This window comes from Ceratosolen solmsi, unplaced genomic scaffold (genome assembly GCF_000503995.2).
Source record: "Ceratosolen solmsi marchali unplaced genomic scaffold, CerSol_1.0 scaffold10, whole genome shotgun sequence".
NCBI classification, from domain to species: Eukaryota; Metazoa; Arthropoda; class Insecta; order Hymenoptera; family Agaonidae; genus Ceratosolen; species Ceratosolen solmsi.
In genome coordinates, this window is record NW_011948412.1 from 5,826,977 (window position 1) to 5,847,252 (window position 20,276).

A 20,276-nucleotide genomic window follows, 5' to 3' on the forward strand; every position below is an offset into this window, starting at 1 on the left:
ACTCTTTCCGTCCGTACAATCTGATGTCCAGAAGTCGGATCCTGACTTCATTATTCCCGATAAGTTATATGCCACCATCATGTGCTTTCTGACGTTCAATGTTACAGCGATGTTGGGCAGTTATTTTGCATCTTTATTCCAATGGGTAAATAAATTTCTTATGTCACTTTATAAATGTAGTTATATCTTTACAAAATAAAAATTGTATATTTTTTATAAACCTATACTCATTGCAATGTATTTACTAATTTTTTTAAATTATTCATAATTTTTTTTTTAATTTATTCATATTATGAAGATGTTACATATAATCCGCTCATTCAAATATAGTAAAGAAAAATTTACATATTGTAACAATCTTATATATAAAATTCGTTTTTCTAGCAATATGAGTAAACACATTTTTAAACATTTCTTATAAATAATAATAAATAAATATAAAATATTTAAAATTAATTATTTATTTATTTTCAGCCCAGTAAAAAGTTTGTTATCATACCAATTCTGCTGCGCGCTTTGTACATACCACTTTTTTTAATTTGTAATTACTTACCAAAGGGTATTGAATTAAGTGATCGACAGTATATATTGATTAAAAATGACTGGATTTTCTTAGCAATTGCTGTGACAATGGGTATAACCAGTGGTTACTTCTCATCAGTGGCTATGATGTACTGTGCTAAGTAAGATTGATTAATAATCATTTGTTTATACACATAATTTAATAGATGATGCAGAAATAGATCTTGTTATAAATTTACATAATACAGTTTTTTATATTTCTTTTAAAACAAAGCAAAAAAAATATATATATATATATAATCACTCGAGGCAATTGACTATTCAATTTAACTGGAAGAAAGTTTTTAATATTAGTAAAATTTTTAAAATTGTACATTCTGATAAAAGCCTATCTACATAGCTGTCTAGATATCTATATTTAATAAAGAAAAAAAGTTATAACCACATATGAAACTAATTAACAATTAAACATTTTTTTATTAATTACAAATCATAAAGACTTTTCAAGTAGAATTTAGACAATGTCAATATTGGTAAGAAAAGTAGTTTCGTCAAACACCTGTAGGAAACTTCGTGAATTAAAGCTTTTGTGATTTCAATGTAAAAATCAAAGGTAAAGAGATAACTAAAAATTTCCTCATTCATTTTCGTTTAAATCTATAATTTGATGATTTGACAATATAATAATGTAATACTTATTACTGTTTAAATATGCCATTGTATGCCATTATGAGCTACAATAATTTAAACAATATAAATATTAATTTTTTGTTTTTTTTTTTTTTTTTTTTTATACAAAACATGAAATATAAAACTATAATAATGGTGTGATTAAAAACAAATTTGATATATAAATTAAAAACGACAAAATGTATAAAAATTCACGTTAAAAAATGAAAATTCATAATCAATGGAGAACAATTATTATATTGCAGCTCAGTGGAACCTCAGTATGCATCAACTGCTGGAATGTTTGGCGCGGCCTTTCTCGTCACGGGTGTCTTTTCCGGCATCGTCTTCTCATGGGTAATGCCGATCATTGTTAAAACCTTCGGTTAAAATTTACGTTCACAAGATTATGTACTGATTTTCATAAGTTAAAAGAAAGATGATTGGTTGTAATAATAAGAAAAACACAAAGAAGGAATTACAATGCTGGCCGAAAGTCGGTTTTACTCATGCGTCAATTCGTTAAAATTAAGCTTCAGAAAGAAAGAAAGAAAAAAGAAGAAGAAATACTTGTTCTCTTATATCGTCGTTATTGTTGAAAGTTATTAAATTGAATAACAAAAATAGTTATAATATGAGATAGAACTAATATTATATCTTAAAATAAACATGTACAGCCAGAAACCAAACTACTCGGAGTTAAACAGAAAAAAATTTATTGTTAAAATTTTAATATAATAGTTAAGTGGCAATGTGGATGTAAGTTTGAAAGTGTAAAGTATTTAATTGGTTTGAATCATAATACTTATATATTTGTAAAGTTAATGAAGATTATCGTGATTGAGTATCTGTACGAACATACATATACGATTTTATATATTGAGGATAAAAACAATCAAGTTGTTTGCGATTGCATAAATTTAATATCATACTTATATTTAAAGTATATATGCAATTTATAAAAAAAATCTAAGTCCTAAAATACTTGTATAATATAATTGCACAGCATTATATGTGAGTACAACTTAATTTGTAGAAAAATTGTTAAAAATAAGAAAGATTATGCATAATATAATTATCAATGTTAGTTTAATCTTAAGTACATTAGATCATTTTTCTGTGCCGTTTATCGTACAGATTTTCAATTGCGATGAACAAAAAAAAAAAAACAAAAAAAAACTTTTACATAAATATTGGTACAGCTGGACCAAAAAGCCTTATAAATGTTCAAAACAAAAAACCAGCGATATTAAAAATTCTAATAAAATAAAATTATAATAAAGTTAGAATAAATGAGAGCCGCTTGTTAAACGCATACACATTATAATATGAACAGAGATAAGAAAAGCGTACATGGCAGTTGAAAAAAGTAAAAAATTTATAATTCTCATTCTTCAGAAAATTTTAATGAAGAATAAATTTAAGAATTATAAATGTAACGTTGCTACAGGCTTGACATGTTTCGTTGAGTATAGCAGAAAATTTATTATGAGATTCTAATTGTAATACATTTTTATACGACCGTTTTTATCTTTATAAATACTACTATTTTTTTTTTAACAAAGGTTGTGCATCAGATTATAAAATAATAATTTAAGTGCATGACATTATTTTTTATTACTTGTAATATCAGTCTAAACTTATACTTTTGCATTTTAATGAAAATAATGATATAAACGTGAATATATTTATCTATCCGAGTCAACCCGTCTTCGACAATCATGTAGTCTTATCCATAGTAAATAAGAAATTAATTTTATTTTTAATATTTTCATTAATTTTAATTATTAATGTTTAATGCTTAAGTTTCTGAGAGTGATCTTTCAATTATATTTGCAATTTTTTTTTTTTTTATTCTAATGCTTGAATCATTCGATTATTATTTTGTATTATATTATTTGTATTCTAAAATATGCTTATCAAATTTTATATTTAATTTATAAAAAGCACAATGATAAGAGATAAACTTATTACATACATGTTTTAAATAAGTCAGATATCTTAAAAATAAATATGCGATATATTATTATCGCTAATAACGTTATCTGTGCATACGGAATCACAATTCATTTATGGAATCTTAACAATTTTTGGGTATTGAACAATGAATTTATATCTGACACTCTTAAGTCTTCATTCATTAATATAACCGCATAATCTCTTTTGAAAAGTCTGAGTCATAGAGTTAACAATGTTTGTCAAATCCACATAGGAAATACTTTATAAAGTATATACGATTTATCTGTATTTAATGTGTACTATGTGACATTGTAGATTTGTTATTAAAGCAAGAGTCTTACGATATGAATTTTATTTATTTTATAATTATGTTCATAATCACAGTTTATTAAAATTCTACATCCTTTATAAATGTATTTTTATGCGTATAGTAGAAACAGATTGATGTATGTAATTAGATAAATGAAGTTCATACATTCACAATTATATTTAGTTACGTGAAATAATATGTAATTTATATTACTGTATTTTTGTCATGTGCGTTATAGCTTACGTTATAGGTAAAATTTACTCTGATTTTCTACTAAATAGCTAATCGTCAATTAGTAATACAGACAATAAATACAGAAAAAGAATATAAAAAATTTAACTGCGATCTAATCCGATTTACCGCAAAAAATAGAAAATCATTAATAATTAGAGTAGATGAAATATTTTTATACCTCGATTAGATCACAAATAATGTGTTCATTTTTAAATTTTTCATTTTTTAGACAAAGCATAATTTATCATTTAAAATTTCAAATCTCCATCAAAGTGCCAGTGATTTGTTTTTAATTATAAATGTAAAAATGGCACGATAATATACTTTATTCTTACTTATAATAAACAAAAAAAAAAAAAAAAAAAGAAAAGAAAAAAGGTTTAAAAATGTAAAAACAAAATAAAACTGCGAAACAAATAAAAATAATTTTACGTGTTTGTCTCATGTTATGTATTTGAAATTTTCATACTAGTTCCATCCTATTAAATAGATAAGGTGTTTAATAAATAATTATAAATATTTATACTATTGGCATTTTATTTTTATTACAGCATTATATTTATTAATTTTATTAAACCTTTAGTTACTTAATATTCATAGAAAATATAATATTCTTTTCTATCCACAAACCAATTGCTGAAACTTTTATAAAAAAAACGGATGTTTTCAGTAAATTATTCATTATATTTCTGGAAAATATATTTTATTTTTTACGTGATAATTTTTTACAATTATGTTTACAAGTAATTATGAATGATACTCTACATAAACAAAAATCCTTAGTCTAATATGAGATAAGAGAAAATTAAATCTAATGTGTATAATACAATTTGTGATCCAGTGGCTTACATAACGTAAACTTTTTCGATTTTCTTAAAAGGAAATACTTCTTTGGTTTTTGGACAAACTACAGTTCCATTATTTTCCTGTGCCATTTTTTCTAAAGCCTAAATAATTATTTTAAATTGTTAATTTAAAAAATACGAGCTTTTCTTTATATTTTATAAAACATTATTTTAATCTCAAAAATAACTAATCAATAAATAGATAATTAAAAGTCTTTAAAGAAACTGCAATTATTTTTATTTTTTATAAACAAGACATTTAAAATACTGTGTCACTAAATAGATAGGTTTATTTATAATTAATTTATATCTACAAAAAAAATATAATTCTATAAACAGTAGGTATAAATAAAATATTGAAATATGTAAAATTTAATGTTTTTCCATTTTTATAATTAAATTATGAGTAAAGTTACAAAAATGTGTATATATATATATATATATATATATATATATATATATATGTAGAAATAACTGGTACCTTTTCACCATAAACATAACCATTTGGCATCATCATGGGTTGATTGTGTTCATTCAATGCTTTACCACTGATACTACAGACAAGCCTTGACTGCGAGCAATGCGCAAATGGTAATGGAGTAGCAAGTTCGTTCAACGTTTCATTACATACTGGACAACTAGGATTTTTCCCTTCTTTATTACCACTATAACACTGAGGCGTTTTTAAAGCTGATAAACCAGCCTGTAATGCCACTGTAAATACACTTTGACTCGCCAGTTGAAAAAGTCTATAATTTTCATGACGAAACTGTTCGATTAATCTGTCCCATCTAGAAAATATAATCATAATATTAATATGAATATTTGTATAAAAATGAGTATTTCAAGTTTTGAAGCTAATAAAAAAATTAATTATCTATCAACTTAATGCAATAGTTTCGTCATATCAATGAATTCTAATCTATAACATAGATGCACAATAATTTATTACTATTATTATAAATATTATATATATATATATATATATATATATATATATATATATATATATATATATATATATATATAATCAAATAAATATTCAAAAATATTATTTTAATATAAAGAATTGTAAATGCACAAATATTAGAATAAAAGTTTGTATGAAAAATATCGTAATTTCACTTTTCATTTATAATAAAACTTCATAAAAACCTTTTTTCATCTAATAGATCTTTATAAGGACTATGATGAGGATCTGCTGGAAATGCTAATTGGCCCATACAAGCTTGTATTTCCTGCAGCTGATAGTCTTCGTAAATCGCAAAGCACTTTCGTGCATGTTTTACAGCGTCTAACCTTCGATCTGCGCGCACAAGCTCTATAAATTCTTGAATACGCAAATTAAATTCCATTGTACTACCTAATTTTCGTAATTTCGATCGGTTATCATGACACCACCCAAGGCATCTGGCTGTTTCATGATTTGCCAATGATTTTTCTACTTCTCTGGATACCATAAAAACATCTAAAATACATTAAAAAATGTCTTTCAATTAAAACCATTGTAAACAATAAATTACATTTCTGCAATTTTAAATATTAAAAGTGAAAACTTCATATTTACAAATGAATACAATTGTAGAAATAATTATTTTGTAATAATTAAAAATTAGTCTTAACAAAATTATATAAACACATATCTATTTCGAATATTGTAAATTTAAAATGTCTTAAAAACAATATTTAAAATAATGTATATTATTTGAAAAAAAAAAAAATCTGATGAAAGCATACATTACCTATATTCGTTAAATCTCTAAGATCACTAGTGTCAGCTAATTTCATGGCTGTTTTGTAATACCCTTTGCGAAGAAAATATTCTACAAGCATTCGATCCAGTCTCTGCCTTCTCCATTGATTTACCGCACTGTTATTTGTATTTGCATGATCTTTTAGGTGATCCAACCTTCGTTTACAAACCATACCAGTCTGTAGCTCCTCTGCAATTGATTCCTCTGCTTTCCTTTTTAAAACTTGAAGCTTAGCTACTACGCCACCTAAGAGACGAGTTATTTCACCTGTAGGAACACTCTCTCCATCGCCTCTCAAGCCTATTTTTTCTAATTCGTTGGCTGCTACCTGTACATGTGATACTTCACGATCCAATGTCTTTTGCGCTAGGCGAAATTTTTTGTTTAACAATTCGTATGGAACCTAAAAAAAAAGATAAACCATAAATTATTTTTAATATTTTTCTTATTACATGTAAAAGGATATGAATTATTTTTTTATTTAAAATTTACTTTCTATAATTATTAATATTATAATGGAGAAGATTCAAAAATTTATAATAGGATATATTATTAAATTAAGAGACTTTTATAAATATATCTATTCTTAGCATAATTATATTAAATATTTGGTATATGTATTTTCTAGGTTAAAATTTATAGGAATATGAGTTGAAAATTTTAATAAATACCTTAATATCTAATATCTAAAATGAGGAATAAAAATATTTTTATAATACACTTGTTACTTACGTATCATTATTGACTAAATTTAATTAACTCCAAGTATTGTAAGAATAAAAAATTTTACAACAAACAAGAAATATTTACATTATTTTGTATTATTGCTCAGTGACATAAAAAATAAGTAATTGGAATAGGATTGTGAGAGCGTGTGTTAAATGAAAATTAATATATTCAATTCGTAAATTTAAAAAAAGCTTAAATACAATTAAAGTTCAGACTATTGAAAAGATAAATCACCAATAAAATTAATATAAGATCTGTATCATATACTTGAAAGTAGAAAATTGAATTGCAAACAAAAGACCAATTTTCATTGATTCAGAGCTAATTTAAAGCAAAAATTAATATAACACGTAATAGACCAATTTTCAAATGAAACATTTAATTAAAAATTTAAAGAATAAATTCATGTTATCGCGGTACTTTTAAGTGTAAAGTCTAATTATTATTTAAAGAAAAAAAAAGGTTAAACATCACACATTTTACAATTACAAGAAACTTTTGATAATTTAAATCTACGGAATTTCGAGTAGTGTCTTATGGTGTAAGAGATAACAATGCAACATTGTTTCTAATAATACATGTTTTCTAACGTAAACATACATCGTGGTGAGCTTATAAAAACGCAAATCTAAACAAAATATTCTTTAGCCAAATGTACAGTCGATAATTGCATAAAAAACGGAAAACATACGTGTGTGTATAGGGCAGAGATAGAAGATCTTTTTAATTATGAATATTAAACAAGAATGTAACGTGAAAATAAACTAAGTCGCGCGATGAAAGAAAAAGGGATTTATCTCCAGTCCCAACAGAGAGGAAAAGACGAATGAAGCCTTTGTTTACCTTTAACGTCGGATGCTCCAGGCTTTTTATGTCCGACATCATGAATGATATTGGTCGCATTTGATATTTCCGTTTGCTCCGCACTCCCTGTTTCTCTAAAGCGCTCACTCCCTCCCTCCTGCCCCTTCCTCACCCTCGCTCCCTCGCTCCCTCCCTCACTAACTTTCTCGCTCTCTCTCTCTCTCTCTCTCTCTCTCTCTCTCTCGTCCCTTCTCACTTCCCACTTTCGTACTGTGGCTCGCAAGCACACACGCACGCTCGTTCACTCACTCACTCACTCACTCACTCACTCACTCACTCACTCACTCGCTCGCTCGCTCACTCTCTCACTCGCTCGCTCGCTCGCTCTCTCACTCTCTCTCTCTCTCTCTCTCTCTCTCTCTCTCTCTCTCTGTCTCTTGTAACGCAGCTACTTCATAGGCACAAGGAAACTCAAGAACGGCTCGATGTCAGCAGCTGTCCGTAATTGAGTAATAGAAGGCCAAGGAGACGTCGTTCGCACAATGCGCATGCAGACGATAGCCAAGTGGCGACAATCGACGTTCCAACGGGGAAGCGAGAAGCACGCAAATACCGCTGATACGATCGTCGGTTCGTTATCGAAGGTCCGGGTAGCAAGCAGCCACGACCGAGCCTACAGTCAGTCACACAGCTGATCCTCGTGAACGGCCTATATATATAGCCTTTGCGTACGTACGGGCGGAGGGACTAGCGGCGGTGGTTGTCGGAAACACCTCGGCAGAGCTCTGACGCGTCGGTCGCCATTTTCGCGCTCGGTCCATCCGCCCGGACGTTTCTCGAACTCTGGTTCATCGGTCTCTAGGCGAGGCTCCACGATGACGACGCACATGTAATCGTTAATCGAAATACACAGGATACGACGACTCTCTCTCTCTCTCTCTCTCTATGCATGTATATATATATATATATATATATATATATATATGTGTGTGTGTGTGTGTGCGCGTGAGCGTGTGCGTGTGTGTGTGAACCAATAGGCATGCGCCTCTATAATTGCGCTCCCAACGGACTGTATGTGCGCGATTATTCGAAGGCTTCGGTCGCTCGGGAAGCCGAGGGGAGCCAAACGCTCATCTTTACAAGGATCGGCTATTTGGCAAATCAACATACGCTGGATTGCGCGAACGATTGCTTAATTAGCTTATTTCATGATACGATACCGCATCCAATATTTTGCGATTCCATTATTTGGCCGTTTAGATTTGTCAATTGCATAATTATACGACGATCTCTCGAATGTGTGTTTAGTAAATGTTTGCTTGTTCAAATCTGGAAATCAATTAAAAGTAAAGTAAGTTCGGATGTACCCTCGGTGATTTTTTTGTTTTTATGAATTTAGCAAGTTTTTTTTCTTCTGTTTTTTCTCTAATGATGTTTTTTAAATACAGTGCTTATTAAATTTCAACGTAATTAATTTTCGCTTAGTTAATGGTAAAATTTAGGACAATTGTTATTATGGCAAACTACGATAAAATGAATAATGCCAAATTGATGGAAAGAAGTATATAAATAGCAATAATTTTAATATGAATAAAATATGATAAATTGACCAAAATATAAGACTTTTTAAACGATTCTTTTAAAAGAATGTCGCAAGTTTTATAATTCTTAAATATCACAAAATCAGCTAACACTAGGAAATACGAAACTACAAATACTGCAAATGACACTTTCCTAGAATTGATTCATTTACTCGAGACGCGTCTAATATAATTCCTATCTTTTGTTTATATTAAGCAAATATATTTTAATAATCAGAATTATGAACATTATTAACTGAATACCGACAAGCACAATAATTTCAAATAATTACACAAACACTTTTTCTAAGTATTCTTTTACGTTTTTATCATTTTACAATTTAACATTTACAATTTTACCTTTCTGTTTCGAACTTAAATTGAACTTGCAATTAGTTAAATTAAATTACGGTTCTATAGTTATAAAATAATAAATTTATATAACAGCATAATCAACATTAACTATAATTATAATAATAATAATAATAATTATAATAATAATAATAATAATAATAATAATAGTAATATACTACTAAGCATAATTATTATTATTGTTGTTGTTGTTGTTTTCGTCGTCGTCGTCGTTGTTGTTATTATTATTACTGTTAAATCATTATTAATCATATTTTAATATGAATATTTAATTAGAATAAATAATAACAAAATATTATTTTTATGTGTACAGCTCGCATACTCAACATATAATGCACAGACACGTTTGTAAAATAAATTACATTTTCTAGTGAATAACATACAGGCATCCGATAAACACAAGGTCATTACATTATTACCGTTCTGCCGCTTTCATCAATAAAGTAATAGTAATGGATACATTTTTTTTTTTAATTTATATATTTAAAATACATTAAAAGGATAAATGTGCATACTTTCATTACTTTTTACTTTGAGGTGTTTTATACATATTTTTATTTGTATTTACTAATATTTGAACGAATTTGAGTAAGCATATTTATTTTCTTGGTCAGCACCTATAAGAAAACGGAATATATATTTTAATTGATTGTATAATTAAGTAAAAATATATTCTAACGATTATTTGATATTTGAAAGCGATATAAAAATACGTATTATATTATAAAATTCCATTTAGCCTGTGCATTATTTTATAAGTCTAAAAATACAAAATTTCATTTTAATCATCATATATAACGATTTTAGCAAATGATTAAAGAATACAATTTAAATGTTGTAAAATTCATTGGCCCAATGTCTTTGTTAGTTCTTTCAAACAATAAACAAAAATAAAAAAATCTATAAAACAAATTGTTAATGCTATTAAACAATTTTGATATAAAGTAATTTTTTTAATCATCGATTTGCGCTCCAATTCTGTTGCCGGACTTATTAAATTGCATGCGCGCTGACACTGATGCAACACAAGTACACGTGGAGCTCCTGCCTATAAGTTTTTTTTCTCAATTTGTTTTTCTCTATTATGCACAAAAGAATGATAAAGTGTTGGTTCGATTGACGGTGAAGAATGGTTGGACGATGGTGATGAATGGTTGGGCGGCGAGAGGCTGCGAATGTATGTGGGGGCGGGGGGGGGGAGAAAAACTAATATGCAATGTGAAAACCTAATATGCAATAACTAGCAAACGATTTTCATGCGTTTAAGATGTCTTCCAATGCTTACTTGTATATTTTCTTTACAACTTATGCACTAACAATATATTCCAAGATTTTTCACATCGTTTGGTTTTATCCTTGTTTAAATTGTAACTGCCATTTTATATATATTTAAGAAGAATAAATAATTGTTTTAATATTTATGAGTACCTATTGGTTTTCTATAATACATATATTTTATATTGAAATATTGCTAATATCTAAATAAAACTGTGAAATGATAATTTAAATTATCATTTTGAGAGATAAAAAATTTATATTTTTTGAAAAAAAAAAATTAATTGTGAGCAATAATTTAATGTTAAATATCTCCTAAATAACTCTACCTTATATTTAAAAGAACAATCAGCATCAGTTGAGTAAATGATGAGTTTTTTATAAATGCAAATATGAATGAATATACACTCGTATTAATTAGGTACAAAAATTTATTATAGTACCGATTTAGAGAGTAATTTCATTAAGTATAAATGTTTTAAATATTCACAGAATTTGTTTAAAAAAAAAAGAATAATAAACATTATTCTTTCTGTTTTTCCTTTTATAAAATATATTTAAAATTCAAACGTACATTGCACAATCATAAAAAATAATTATAATATTAATAACTTTTATTACGAAACTTAGAACTTTATGTAATATTATGCATACTAATTCTTTAATTTTTTTGCTAAGGTTTCTAAACTTGAATTGATATTATTGAAATAAGAGATCTACTATAATTGTAAGAAGCCAATCAAGCTTATAACCATTAGTTCAAGCACAAATCTTGTAATATATATATATATATATATATATATATATATATATATATATATATATATATAATATAAATAACATAAATATATGTGAAATTAATGTACAATTGATATTCGAATCAATTTTATTAAAATCGGTACTATTTGTATTAAGTGGCTGATTTCCAATAATATAATTTAATATGCGTAAATAAATGTTTATATTTAAAAAGACTCTTAGCAATATTATATTATTAAATATGGCTATATAATTTTATAATTTACTATACTTAAGTATAAGCGTATTTAAACAGCCATTGGACAAAATTATGAAGTTTAACAAAAGATATACATTAAAAAAAGTTAACAAATATTGTTTTGATATAAAAACTGTCTATATACGTATTGATAATGATTTTTTAAAAAAACTCCATTACTGAAATTAACAGTTTTTTTTTTCATCGCCACTTATTTCATCTCATTATACATGTTGAGAAATTTCTTTTTTTATATGAACTTTACCTAAATAGAATTAATATTGATCTTATTTCTTTGAGTATTAATTTTTCACTGAATATGATCAGAATTGACTAAATTTCTTGAATCAATCAATAATTAAAGCATCATTATTTTTTAACGAAGAATAAGAATTTTCCTATTTGAACTGGTCACTGTTTAAAATGGTGAAAATTATATTTTATAATTTAAGACTAACGTGAATGTGATATCTATCAAAATTTCCGTGAATAAAAATAGTCAACATAACTATGTCAAAAGTCCAACTGCAATCGTGGCATTTCTGAAGGATCTGTTAAGTATCACATTCATCATATATGCAAGCACACACACGCGCGCGCGCGCACGTCATAAATATAGAATACATTATCCGATACACAATAATAATGGATAGAATATTTATTATTTTCATTTTAATTTGTTCATAATAATTTTGAAAATAATGTTAAAACTAGTAACATCAGCAATAGCTATCGATAATAAAGGGAAAAACTTTTATCAAAAGTCAAGTACATTATAATAACAAAAACTATGAAATTGTAATTCATAATTAAAAACATATGTTTGTCAATCGAAATTTAACTATAATTTAATACATTACAAAAGTTTTCCTTTCTACATTAATCACATTTTCATTAAAATTATAAGCCTTAGGCAATAAAAATTTAAATTAGAATGATAACTCGAATCTTTATTATAATGATCTAGATAAAATAAAAGCCTATTAGGTTAATTATTTTATGTTTATTTAAATACATAAATATCAATTTGTCAATTGTTGCTATTACATAAATATGTGAAAAATTGAATTTTTCAAAATTGATAATATTCTAGTTCTACGAATGTATAACTACAAAATATTAAAAATACTTACACTTTTCACAAAATTCAAAATACTTTTAAATAAATTTTATATCGCGTTCATTTTTAATGGACAAACATCAATTACTGCGGTTGTAGTGATTATACATTATTATTAAATTTATTTTAAAAATTACAAATTAAGAAAAAATAAATAATAATTATAAAAAATTTAACAATAATTGACTCTGAAGTTGATTTTTTTTTTGTAGCAAGAATCATACGACTATTGGTGAAATAAATGCCTAGGCAATATATAATTTCAATTGTATCTGTAAGGTGCGTATCATTAAAAATTATATGTATAATGTGACGCAAACGAAATTCAATATTCTTGAAGCGACGAAGTCTAGTCATTGTCTTTTAATGAAATAATTAAAATACTTTTTTATCCGAATGCAATTTATAGATCATCAATTTTCAATTTCAATTTATATATCATTTATAGAAAATGTAAAAATTTTAAAAACATCTAACGATATTTGAAATTTAAAGTATTATGCAAAGATTCAGGTATCGGCACGACAGCTGAATTTGTCAGCTTAAAATGTTTTTTTAAAGGATTGGATTATTATTCAAGATAAATCATTCGTTATTGCAAATATTTACTTAATTTAAGTCCAAAAAATAGGGTGAAAAATTCAGAATCTAGAGAAAACGTACTAATATTATGCTGATAACATAATCATCGTTTCTACCATTCAAAATTCGTGCCTATTTAATTTTCAGTACCACCTCGATCACTTCCGCTTGGTCTATTCTGATTTTCGTCTCCCAAAAAGATTACTTCTATTACGTCGTAAATGGCAATAGAAAATAGTAAAGCTTAGCAAAGCAATTTTTCGTCATATTCTCACTAAATAAACGAAAAGTCGAAGTTTCCATATTTTCTCAATCTCTCCGCGCTACCCAATGCAGCGCCATCTTTCCATACACTATCCTCGTTTTCTCGGGAAAATAAAATCCTTACCCCCGTAAAGCGACTTCTAATAAAAACAATGCTCCATAAATACTTCAGGCAATTAAAAAATATGTTCTAACTGCTTCATCATACAAATGAAATATTCTCTATGGTTCAATGTATAAAAAACAGAGGCACTCGCGTCCTTGTCAATTCCGTAAAATGAGTGCCGTGAACCCCGTGGTATTTCCGGCCGACATTGGCATAGCCGTTTATTACATAGCATAACATGCCCAATATCCGTGGGTATGACGATCAATTACGAGCACGATACCCGAGCGGCCTACGAGCTGGGTAGCCCTGACCGTCCGTCAGTGACGATAGTAACCGGTCAATTACCGGGGATGCCAGCCAACGGCCATGTTGCCGTACGGACGCCGATCGTTATTCATCATCAACCCGCCGTACTCACCGACGATTCTCGTAAGCAGCTAGACTGCATACGGACGGGACCTATCTGGAGTACTGCGGATTACGCTGTTTTTTCCACGTTCGTCTCCGAGTTACACGCGACTTGCAGTGTACAAGCGCGAGGACGATCATCAACGACTTAATACGGGAATCCCGTAAACATTCAGGTAAGTTTAATGCGACTTTTATTTAACGCGAGATCACCGTTTCTCTTCATTTGACTCCGTTCGTGTTTGCGCCTATATGCATATACACACGCGCGCGCGCGCGCACACACGCACACACACGCATATATATATATATATATATATATATATATATATATATATATATATATATATATATATATATATATATATATATATATATATATATATATATATATATATATATATATATATATATATATATATATATATATATATATATATACACACACACAAATACATAAATATGCATATAAACATATGTGCGCCTGTGTGTGTGTGTGTGTATATATATATATATAAATCCATATATACAAAATGTGTGTACACGCGCGTGCACACATAAACACACGCGCACATACGCAATTATATCGTATGTATATACATTCCTATATGCAAATGTATTCATGTATATGGGTATATATACGAACACGTTTGTACGTGCATATTATATGCCTTTATTCACCGACTCTCTTTCACTATCTCACTCACACTTTAACTCTTATTTACGTTCCGACATTATTCTTATTATTATTGCTAATATTATTACTATTGTTGTTATGATTATTATTATTATTATTATTATTATCATTTACCAAATCCGTTTCTCTTAATAATTTGAGTCTCAATCTCTCTTGCGTCTATATGAACGCGGCGTATATTGAAGGTTAAACCAAATGGTTCTATGGTAATACCACGCTTTTCTCTTTCCGCATTCCTCCTTAACAATTTAGCTTAGCATATGCACGCGAGCAATGTTCCCAAGTTGTGTTTTAAGGTTATAACGAGCATTGGTGCGTCCCATGATCGCATCCTCATCACCACCAAAGCAGCAGCGACTACATAATCGCGTCGAATAGCGTTCTTTCTCGAATGTACTCGTATGCGCGCGTGCACGACTGAATATTAGAGAGACACGTTTGCTCCGTCGGACGCGTCAACTCAACTTTTATACGACGTATTTTCGGCATGCGGTCTTCGCATTAAAGTCGCAGCCTTTAACTTAATCCCCAGCATTATGTTGTATTTTCGTTTATATTATTGTTTGTGGGAGAATGAATAAGGGAGATGGTTAATGTACGTTGTAGCGACGACAGCGTAAAATGCCGGTAATCTTAGCGAAACGAAGCTCTTGTTTTTTGTAGCTTTCTTCTCCCCATTTCTATGTATGTCGCTGTACTATTGTAATGAAAATTATCTTTACAAGATGTATGCAGTAGCGCAATACCGTTTTATAATAACTTTTTTTAAATGCATAAGGGCATTACGAAGTTATGTAATGATTTTTATTATAGATTAATTGTTTTTATTTAGTTGCTGGCCGAAATCGAGGCACGCCGCATTCAAATTAATATCTTCAATGCGCATAGACTCGGTTATGTTTAAATAATTTGTAAATATTGAATGGAGCTATTAAAAAAGATTTTGTTTTGATAGTGTTTGCGCTTTAAATGATATTCACATTGTTTTGTCACGAAGTAATTTTTGAAAAAGCGTTCTAAATTTATTCGTAGCTCTGTGCTATATATTTTTTAATTTCAAATTTTAATTTTTATAAATTAAAATTAGATACCATCGTTGTATTTATACAAATGTGGGTGGAAACTTTTCATCTTTTGCTTCTGCTTTTTTTATGTTTGATTGCCATATATATCCATATTACAGATATAATTAAAGTATGTGAGATCGTCCGCATTATTTTGCATCGATAAACCTTATCGGGAGATAACAATTAAAAAAAAAATATATATATATATATATATAGTATAGTATCATCCTACCCAGCAGCTACTCTAAGATAAAACAAAAATACCTGAATTTAATTTTTCATTATTGTTTTTCAATATATTGAAAAGTATATGTGTATGCTAGATATTAGGAATTCACGTTATCTTGATTTTATGCCAGTGCATACAATGTTCAAGAGGCAAATTACTGTTTTTGCATTATTCACTCAGGTATACCGGCCTAATGACTTCGTACATTTAACGATTTCAACATATTCAAACTTTGCAAGTGACGTATAATTGCTGCTTATCTCAAAAATGCCCAATGTAAGTAGGCATACGTGTACGTACTTGCCTATCACCATCTGCAGCGTATTGTTTCTGCGAATGAATAAACCAACGTAATTTACGATTTTATAGCTTCTTCGGTTGGCCCTCCTGCGGCTTCGACGCACAAACGAACCTTTTCCGGCTCGTGCGGCGTCTTCTGCCTAAATTCGATACTACTTAATAAGAACTAATGTCGATCCTTCCTGTTATTTACTGATCTTAATAATAATAGCCCCTTTACAAATGCCAATAGCTACTAATATTGACATAATTAAAACATTTTACGTCTTACGTTTTATCCCTTCCCGTTTTCTATTTTCATTATTTATCTATACACACCAAGGAAACTTTTGACCGTCGTTCAAATAAAAATTCTAATTTTATTGTCGAAACGAAAATGTTTAGCCTTGGACAACAATATTCAAAAACATCCCTAAGCAATGGCCGCGATGTGCGTGCTCAGGACTAGGAAAGAGGGAACGCCGTGAAACTTAACCTACAACTTATTGCCATTTTATTACCTCACTTTTCAATTCCCGCTGTAAAAAGCTACTGTCGACGTCTTACAAGTCGCGATCACGTGATTGTAAAGTAATTTCGAGTCAACGTAAACTCAGCATAGTTCTCGTAATCTATTACGTAAGATTTTAAAAACCATTGGAGCTATTGGATTATTGATTGGCACGTGGAAGCTCCCGAATTTTGAGGTTAAACGAAACGGTTACAAATTAAGTCCAATCAGTAGTAACATGAGAAAATTCACCTAGGCAATCGAACATTCGCATTAAAGTAAAAGATACGCGGAACCGACCTCCGTCGAAATATTTAACGAGATATGTCGGTAATTATATATCTCCTTGTGGCACCGGCTTTTTCGATCTGAAATCATATTTGTGCATCCTATACGTCGTCGAAAGCGTTGATGGCGCCACCGTGCGCGTCAGTTTTACCTCTCACAGTACACAATTTCTAAAAAAAAATATCGAAGCACAATAATTTCATATTGGTCATACGTTGATTTATTTTATATTGTCATTGTAGAAACAGTAATAAGTTTATGATTAAGCGATTCGATATTAATTTGTTATCGACAATGAAAAAAATGTGCTGCCGCGTTTGCTTTTAAATCTGGTAATTTTTTAAGTACTTCATAAATGCCGATTGCCTAATTTATAAGAAAAAGTAAAATAGTTGGCTCGAATAAAAACGGCCTTGTTATCAATAACTTATCAATACAATAACCAATAAAACTTGTCGATGAAAAGAATTATTACTTAAGCTCATGTTAATAAAGTTTAATCAGTCGAAATAGATTGTGTATGCCCCTCACAAGCTGCTTTTACCAATGATTTTGATTATCTATCTTTGTTATTCGGCTTTACGTAATTTTTCTTAATAAATACACTTCAGAATATATTTTCGAATATCTAATGATGTGGTAATGCTGCATTGCCAAAGTAATTCCATTATTGTTGATTGAAATAACAATTAACCTCATTTTATATATATATTTGATAATTATGAATGTGTAGCCGAGTAAAACAAATGTTTAATTTTAGTTATATTTTACAAACATCTTTCAGAGCCCGGTAGGATTAATTCAATTAACTCCAATGATTTTTAATAACTTACGAGTTTAAAGGAAATTTAATTGAATGTGATTGAATCGAAATGTAAATTATAAAAATCGATTAAATTAGTAATATTTCAAATATACAGTATTAAGTGCAAGCACTTGACGTTATCAGCGTAAAGGAACATTTCTTTAATATGTTTCATACACCAAACTTATTGATGTGAATAAATTTACAAATGTGTAAATTTTGTTAGTTTAAAGTATATGCATAAGTTGTTATATATAATTGTTATAACATAACAATTTAGCTGTTTAAAATTTTTTTAAATAACGAGTTAGTTAAAAGAAAATAATAATATTAATAATTAATTACTACAATAATAATAGATCGCTGATTGATCTACAAATGTAAACCTGGTTTATGAATTTAACAAACATAGGCAGTATATATTGCTTATGTCAGATTGCCATTTTTTTTTATTAAAAGAAAGCTACTAAGTTATAAATCAAATCTTGATTCTATTATCTTTTGAATCTTTGCATTCATTTTGCAAACTTCTGTATGCTTAATATTGTTATTAACTAATTTTCATTTTATGAAATTGTTAGTTAATGAATTATTCTTATCTTTTCAATATATTGGTATTTTTTAATAAAAAAAATTTTTTATATCTTTTTTTGTAAATTTATTATTATTAATATTATTATTTTAATATATAATTTATAATTTCCGACGTCTATATATATATAGAAGATAAAATTAAGTTGCGTTATAAACGCCATAGGAGGATTGTGGAAAGCGATTCTTAATAAGTCAAAATTAACGGGAGTTAATTTCTTTCCTATTATTTCATTCTTATGATAAGAAAATTATATTTATTTATAGTTTATATATATATAATACTAAGATTAAGTGTACGTATAAACAATTTGATTGTTAACTTAAATCAATATTTTTATACGTAGTAGTTTAGTATTTTAGTATATAAATTCGTTCGATCACGTACAACGGACTCTTTTTCACTACAAATCATTTAATTAAAGGAAGATCGATGTTACTTTGATTAATTATCGAATTACAAAAATAATTGAATAAAACGACCTTTGTTGAAATATTTACACGATTCAATATTTATAATATCCTTTTTATTACAATTATTTTGAGTAATTACATTGAGTAACATTTGCCTTAAAAAATAATGAAAGTACTTTTATATATTTAAATTTTTATTTTATCTTTCACACATGCCCCATTTCATTGCGTAATTTCAATGAAAATATTCTTTTATTGATAAATAAGTAAACATTAAAAGTCAATGAAACATCGATGCCTATTTAAAATAAAAATAAAAACTATTCGCTTTAAAAATTCTACCGATGTATACCTAACTAATTCTACAACTTCAAATATAATTTCACAATACTTCATTCGCAATGAACAAAAAAACATAAATCGCCTTTATACACAAATTTTAAATTATTCTCAAATTCGATAGTATAATATTAATATTGCATATTTAACAATAAAAAATGTTTTCTTATATCATATTTTTCATAAAAAAAATTTCAAATTCAATAACAATTTTTTAAAAATAATACTAAGCGGAGAAATGATTGAAAAATTTTAAAATACAAAAGCGGCAGGTTCCAATGGAATCCTGTTATGTATGGTGTTTTTTATATTTTCCTTTAAGAATGAGCACCCGAGTATTCGTTGGTGGATTAACTTACCGGGTGCGAGAACGCGACCTTGAGAAGTTCTTCCGGAAATATGGTAGAATCAAGGAGGTCGCTATGAAGAACGGATTTGCCTTTGTGGTAAGTCTAATGTGAATTAATTGTTTCTTTTTACAGTATGGTAGGGACAAGGGTCTATGTCGGTGGGCTTCCATACG

General features: G+C 28.1%; 3 protein-coding genes across 13 annotated transcripts in view; 2 read left to right on the forward strand and 1 right to left on the reverse strand.

Annotated features, from left to right (window-relative positions):
- The window catches only part of LOC105368301 (Equilibrative nucleoside transporter 2), a 15,656-nt gene extending 13,919 nt beyond the window's left edge, over nt 1-1,737 (forward strand). Inside the window, 3 exon segments of the mRNA XM_011507290.1 lie at nt 1-145; nt 475-683; nt 1,458-1,737. The exon segment at nt 1-145 is cut by the window's left edge and continues 23 nt beyond it. Of these exon segments, the coding sequence (XP_011505592.1) occupies nt 1-145; nt 475-683; nt 1,458-1,581 (478 nt within the window). The 3' untranslated portion in view covers nt 1,582-1,737.
- A 2,724-nt stretch (nt 1,738-4,461) lies between these two features.
- Nucleotides 4,462-7,998, reverse strand: Kaz (E3 ubiquitin-protein transferase Katazuke). The gene is made up of 5 exons (XM_011507302.1): nt 7,866-7,998; nt 6,282-6,696; nt 5,695-6,007; nt 5,021-5,330; nt 4,462-4,641 (listed from the first exon to the last, which is right to left on the reverse strand). The coding sequence occupies exons 1-5, from the start codon at nt 7,923-7,925 to the stop codon at nt 4,540-4,542; spliced, it is 1,200 nt and encodes a 399-aa protein (XP_011505604.1). The 5' UTR covers nt 7,926-7,998; the 3' UTR covers nt 4,462-4,539.
- A 6,494-nt stretch (nt 7,999-14,492) lies between these two features.
- The window catches only part of B52 (serine and arginine rich splicing factor B52), a 28,219-nt gene continuing 22,435 nt past the window's right edge, over nt 14,493-20,276 (forward strand). For 6 of the 11 annotated variants that reach the window (XM_011507332.1, XM_011507370.1, XM_011507347.1 and 3 more), the window contains exons 1-2: nt 14,494-14,709; nt 20,076-20,199. In XM_011507332.1, the coding sequence (XP_011505634.1) occupies nt 20,077-20,199 (123 nt within the window). In that variant the 5' untranslated portion in view covers nt 14,494-14,709; nt 20,076. Of the gene's footprint in view, nt 14,710-20,075; nt 20,200-20,235 lie in introns of all 11 variants that reach the window. The other 5 variants (XM_011507316.1, XM_011507355.1, XM_011507340.1 and 2 more) reach the window with 2 other exon arrangements.